General features: G+C 58.3%; 1 protein-coding gene across 1 annotated transcript; it reads right to left on the bottom strand.

The window, feature by feature from the left end:
• Positions 1-2,814: 2,814 nt before the first annotated feature.
• LOC100225436 (noggin-2-like) lies at positions 2,815-5,765 on the bottom strand. Its single transcript, XM_030284810.4, has one exon. It carries the CDS (start codon positions 4,589-4,591, stop codon positions 3,959-3,961), a length of 633 nt encoding a protein of 210 aa, XP_030140670.3. The 5' UTR covers positions 4,592-5,765; the 3' UTR covers positions 2,815-3,958.
• Between the last annotated feature and the right edge of the window lie 770 nt (positions 5,766-6,535).

Raw genomic sequence — 6,535 nt, 5'->3', positions numbered from 1 at the left:
AGATCCAGCTGTGATCCAGCCAAGGGAGCTGCCCCTGAACAGCACATGGTGTCGGAGCAGGTGAGCTCTGGCCAGCGCTGGCTGTGGAGAAGAAAGCTGCCTTTGCTTTCTCATAATGCTGAGGGACATGTGCCTGCAGGGCACAAAACATCCATTGGGTCCTGTGGAACTTCCTTCATCATGTGTGCTCTGCCCTGCCTGAAGGAAGAAGTGGTTAAAGGGCTGATCCTCCCGATAACCACCTTCTGCTTAAGTGCGGAGACTCAATGTGGAGAAGGGTCACTGCAAAGCAGGGGGCTCACTGCAGCTCCCCAGGGCATGGGCACGGTTCCCCTTCCAGCACCAGGTGAGTGGAGGAACAGCTGGGTGCCCAGGAGTGGGGGTGCACAACCCTGTCAGTGAGTGCCCATGGCTGTGCATGGCTTTTGACAATGTAATGACAGGAGGGACCTGAGTTAGAGGATGGCACCCACTCTCAGTGCTCAAGCCCTTTTCCCGGGCCACGACCCCAGAATACACTGGGAAAGGCCATGTTTTCAGAAGCTGGCACCTACCACATCTTGGGGTTCTGCTGGTTCTGCCTGTTCTGCCCCTTTCCCCCTGCAGCTCATCCCTTAATCACAAGCAGCTTGGGGAGACAATGCAATAACCGCACAGAAGAATCAGGCTTGTTCCCCTTTGTCTTACTCTCCTTTGAGGCTCGGTGGTTGAGGCGAGCCATCACGCCCGTGGTCTGGCCATCACACGTCCGACTCACCGCCTCCCAGGGCAGCCAAGCTCCTCGGCATGAGGGCACTGTGCCACCAGCACCTGGTGACCGTGTTCCAGTGCTGTGGAAGGTTGGCAAAGCAGAGCCAGGTGAGCTGGCATACAGGGCTGCCCTCTGTTCCACATCCCTGGCCTTCACTGAGCACCTTGGCTCTCAGCTCTCATGCTTTTCACAAGCCTTCATCTCAAGCGGGACCATTGAGTTCTCCCCAGAGATGGAGGCAGCCCCCCTCCTCCCTCTAGCACATGGCATGGAGGCTTTTAGGCTGGTTTTCACTGAGTTCACACAAATCTCGCCTTCCTCTTTCCCAGCCCCCCCTTCCCTGCACAACTGAACTCAGCCATTGAGCCCAGCGAATGGTTTATTTCCCAGGTTAGCACAAAGCAGGGGTGTCTGTGTGCCCCTGGAACCAGCAGAACAAAACGCACAAAGATGTTAGAGGGCCATTTGTAACCAAATCCCAACACACCAGATACTGTTGGGATTATGTCAGAAATATTTTCCCAGAATGCCTTCCCCCCATGCTCCCTCCTACAGATGTTTGGCCCCACACCACAGATGTTGTTCCTCTTGCAAAATGAGCTTTCCCCTTTTTCTCTGAAATGCCCCTGATGTTTTGCACATTGTCTTCACTGAAGTTTCCTTTTCACCCTGCCCTCTGCATCTCCCTCTTCCCTGATCCCTCACTGACAAATGGGTGGAAAGACCAACCTGGCTCCTCAAATGGGGATGAGGGTTTGGCTGTAGGGCTCTGCAGGGATGTGGGCTATGGGATGTCACTGTCCCTCTTGCCTTGTCCCCACCATGCCCATCTCAACTACTCTCTCCCTGCTTCAGTTTCAGTCTGTGACCTCCAGGCTCTGTAGGCCTGTTTCACAGGACTTGCTGGACCTCAGGGGCCTCAGACAATGATGGAGGAATACAAGCCAGACCCCTTGGAGGGTCCTGGTGCCTTCCCACGGGCTTGGTGTCGTGCTGCTTTCCTGTGCTGCATGCTAAGCTGGAGGGGGGCAGGGTCTCCTTGCTGCTCCACAGCTGCCTTGGGGGAGAACATCTCCTCACTGGCCAGGGCCTTTGGCAGCAGTTTGCTCCTCAGGGATGCCAGGCACGTTTCGGGCACGTTTCAGACACGTTTCATTCACCAGCAGAAATGGCCAGACCTTCCCCTCCAGCACCAGCAGCCCACGCAGAACACGCAGGGGAATGGCCTGGCAGCCTGTCAGGGCCGTGCTCCAAGCCCTGTGACCGACCGACAGACAGATCTCCGTCGGCAGCGGGCTCACACTGCCCTCGCTTTCCTGCGCCGGGCTCCTCCCCAGCCCGCCTGTCGGAGCCCCCCCGTGTGGAGCCGTCCCGTTTCTGCCTTGCCCCGGCTCCGTGAGCTCCGGTGGGAGTGCGGGGACCGGGCTGGCACCGGCGCACGGGCCGCGGGCGCTGCACGCCGCCGCGGGCTCCGCTGACCCGCACGCACCCAGCCACGCTGCGGGCAGGGATGCCGCGCTGCGGGCAGGGATGCCGCGCTGCGGGCAGGGATGCCGCGCCCGGGGCTCCGTCCGGCAGCAATCGGGGCGCAGGGCTCGTCTCCATCCTTCTCTCCTTTGCTACTAGCGGCAGCCGAGAAAAAACATTTGTTCCGCCACACGCGGGGCTGCCAAGTTGTGTCAGGCGCTTTGATGGCCGGGGCAATAACCTCGACCGCTTCCTCTGCCAGCGGGAAAGCCGAATCCAAGAGCCGCAGAGCGCGGAATCTCCCAAGGACTTCAGGTGACACCTCCAGTCCGGGACATCGCAGCTCTTTCATGCCTTACGAGACATTTCTCTCCCGTGGGTGTTTTTCTCTCTCCTCAACAGGTTATAGCTGTACACGTAAAAAAATCCCAGAGCGGAATCTCGGAGAGACAGAAACCGGAGGAGCTGTCCTGACTTTTGGGGCATCTCGTGATTTACAACAGCGTGGCCCAGGCAAAGCCCTTTACTCAGCACCTGCTCTGAGTAAGAATCCGAATTTCCGCTGGTCTCCCAGAGAGCTGGAGTGCAGCATGCGGTTTTTCTTCAAAGATAGAGTTTATTGCTAAAAATGTTTTGATCAGTGATAGCTCATATTTACATTGATATGTTTTAAAAGGAATATTCAAGTAAACATTTCCAATAGTTTCTGGCATAATCTCTAGCTTTTTTTTTCCCTATACACAAACGTTAAAAATAAATAAACTGTACACAGAAAATTTCCTTTAACATCTCTACACGACTATATGTATTCCCACACAACAAAACAATTCCACTCTTTCATAGATTTGTACTTTCCTTTAAAATTTCCTTCTTAATTAATTGTTCTAAACTTAAAAAAAAAAAAAAAAAGCACTAGAGAGCTTGGCAAATTAGTTCAAACATCAGTGACAAGGTCTGAAGAAGATAAAAAAAATACAGCACAGAGAAACAACCATTCGGGGATGCTGTGGTTCTTGTTCTTCTTTTTTTACACCCTCTGCCCCTTTTCTCCTTTTGATAAAAGCATCTTTACAAGAAATTTCTGCCCTTCCCTTCAGCAGGGAAGTGCTTGGGTTCTGTGGGGATGGGTTTAAAATGTGGTCCTATGTCTTTAAAATAATAATAATAACAATAATAATTATAATAATAATAAAAAACAGCTGCGATTTCCCCCCCTTTTCCTTTAAAATCTCTCTATTTACACGGCTGGTAGTTTTTTTCCTTTTTTTAAAGTTTTTTTTTTTTTTTAATTTTCCTTTTGTTAGAAGGCTATATACGTATAAAAATAGACATCTGATTGTAGTGCTTTACTGTGCCTTTGGCCTGCCCTGCAGTTCCTGGGTTTGCTTCCCCCCGTTTTGAATAAAATAACATTAACAGAAGTCCAAGAGAAAAAAAAATTAACAACAAAAAATCAAACAACAACAACAAACAAAAAAACCGAACAAAAACCCCCTAAAAATTAACAAAAAAAAAAAAAAAAAAAAAACCAAAAAACCAAACCAAAACTCCAAAGGGGTTCATCTTCTCCCACTTCGCTCTGGGGGGTGGGAAAAAAAAAATACTCCCAAAAATATTATCCCAAAAAAAACCCCACCCCATTAAAAAAAAAAAAAAACCAAAAAAACCGAAAAACCTCCCCCCCCCCCCCACTAAAGTGATCCAGAGGAGGAGGGCGGCAGTGCAAGGGGCCGGGGAGGCTTAGCAGGAGCACTTGCACTCGGAGATGAGCGGGTACTGCACGGGGATCCAGGTGCAGTACTTCTGACTGGACCAGCCCTGGCAGTGCCAGCGCAGGAAGGTCTTGGTGACCGACTTGACGGGCTTGCAGAACATGCCCTCGGGCAGCGAGCAGGACTTCTCGGCCAGGCAGTTGCCCTCCTTGATGTAGCGCGGCCAGAAGCGCACCCCCAGGTCCTTCCAGGCGTAGAAGACGGGGCAGTGGGTGTGCGCCCACAGCCACTGCAGCACCTTCCGCCGCGCCTTCTTGCCCAGCCGCAGGCGCGGGCCCCGGGGCGGCCCCAGCTCCAGCCGCCGCAGCTCGGCCGGCAGCGCCGCCCGCCCCCGCCCCGCCGCCGCCGCGGCGCCCGAGGCGTTGGCCGGCCCCGGCACGGCCACGGCCATAAAGCCGGGGTCGAAATGGCTGCCCAGCTTCTTCCTCAGCGTCCTCTCGTCCAGGTCCTGCTCCTTGGGGTCGTACTCAGGGTCCGGGTGCTCCACGATGTCCTTGACGGGCAGGTTGTCGCTGGGCGAGGGTCGCAGGCGCAGGAAGGGCTGCCCGCCCGCCGGCAGCCCCAGGCAGAGGCAGAGCAGCAGCGCCCGGATCGCCGTCATGCTCCGGGCGGGCCCCGGCGCTGCTCCCGGCGGCCTCGGCTCCTAGCGCTGCCCGGCGGCGCCCGCCAGCTCCCAGGGGCTCATAAATAGGCAGAGACACCAGTGTCCGGCGGGGCCCGTTACTTTAAATAGCCCGGCCAGGGTTGTGTGACAGCCGCATCTGAGGCTCGCCCCGCGCCCGCGGCCGCTGGCTCCCGGGGCTCCCCGCCGGGCCGGCTCCAGCCGCGGTCGGCAGCGCCGGGGGGTCCGAGCCTCCCCCGCGGGGGAGGGCAGGGCACGGCGGCGACCGAGCCTTCCTCCTCCTCCTCTGCCGCCGCTCTCGCTCCCCCCCCAAAATTCACAGCGGACTCGTCTCCATCGCCATGGTGACAGCTGGGCCGAGCCCCACGACAGCTCGTCTAGACGATGTGACAAGGTTTGGCGTGAGACCGGAGCCCGAGAATAAAACCCTCCTTTATAGCCGGGCGCGCCGGGCGAGGGGGCGGGAGGAGGGTCACGGCGCCGGGGCGCTCGGGCGGCCCCTGCGCGGGCACGGCCGGGGCACGGGGCTCAGGCGGCGGCGGGCGGCGGCGGCAGCGCCCGCGGCCCGGCCGGGTTCCTCCTCATAGCGAGCGGCGGGGGCGGCCCGCGGGCCCCCGAGGCATCCTCGGCGTGATGGGGCTGGGGACCCGGAGGGTGTCCCCGGCACCGGCGAGGCGGGGCGTCCCGATTCCCTGGCGGCTCCTCGGTGGGACGGGCAAGGGCAGGCTCGGCCGTCGCTCAGCAGCTCCGGCGACCCATGCTGCTGCCGCTGCTGCTGCCGCTGCTACGGGGACCCGGTCGTCCCCACCGCGGTCAACGCATCCAGCCGCGGCTTCGCTCCGCGCCCTGCGCTGCCTGCTCGGCTCGGAGCGGTGCGGTGTAGCCCAGCCCGGCCCGGCTCGGCTCGGCTCGGCGTCGCCGGTGTCTCCCGGTGTCACGATGTCCCGTCCGCCGCCGCCTCCCGCCCGCCGCGCTCTGCCGCGCCGCCGCTGCCGCCCAAGTTAAATACGCGCCCGGCGCGCGGCCGCCCCGCCCCTCTGTCACTTTCACCGCGCGCTGAGTGACAGCCGGGTCCTGCCGCCACCCCCGGAGCCGCCCACCTCCCTCCGGAGCCGCGTCCCACCTGCGGTCCCGGAGCCGGGCTCGGCGGGAGCCGGCACCCCAGCAGCTCCGATGGCCGCGGAGCAGCGGGGCACTGCACGGACCCCCGGGTAGCGGGACCCTCACTCTGCCTCTGCCTTCCACAGCTGCTTTGCTGTCCCATGTTTGCTTCTCCACAAGAGCCCAGCCACCATCAAACCACCTTTCCAGCTTTACACAGAGCTTTAGTAGAATAGGGTGCCATGTCCTTAGAGCCCCTCTGGGACAACACACCAGAGTGGGAGCACTCCAGCATCAGCATCTCAGCACCCTCTGCAAGGAAGCCTATAGCGTTCCAGGAGCATCACTCTCACTCGGGAGACAGCCTCCCTACATCCCCCAGTGCAGCGTGGTGTGATAACCAGCCAGGTCAAAGCACTGCCTCTTCTTCACCTTCTTCTCAGCTTCTCAGCTGTGTGGGGCTACATCTTTTTTTGGAGAAGAGTTGGACCCACAGACTTTGAGGCACAGAGACTGCCAGCCTGGTGTGTGTCAACAGTGCAAAACCCCAAACCCTCCTCACCTCCTTTACCTCCACATTGCTGAGCACTGAGCTCACACTTGAACCATATCCAGAAATTGGACACACAGCTGGTTCCTCCAGGCTGCCAGTGTGTAAGAGCATTCCTGCCCATGCCAGTCACTCTCTCCCAAAGCCATGAGGTAACCAGTTACCCACTGGAGCCAAGGCAGGGTGCAGAGGGACTGAGGTGGATCATGGGGCCAGTTTCTCACCACAGTGTGCTTCTGACCTAGCAAGCGAGGGACTGCTGCAACAGGTCA

This window comes from Taeniopygia guttata, chromosome 14 (genome assembly GCF_048771995.1).
Source record: "Taeniopygia guttata chromosome 14, bTaeGut7.mat, whole genome shotgun sequence".
Classification (NCBI taxonomy): domain Eukaryota; kingdom Metazoa; phylum Chordata; class Aves; order Passeriformes; family Estrildidae; genus Taeniopygia; species Taeniopygia guttata.
The sequence above is the reverse complement of the archived record's forward strand: the minus strand, read 5'-3'. Positions and strand labels throughout refer to the sequence as shown.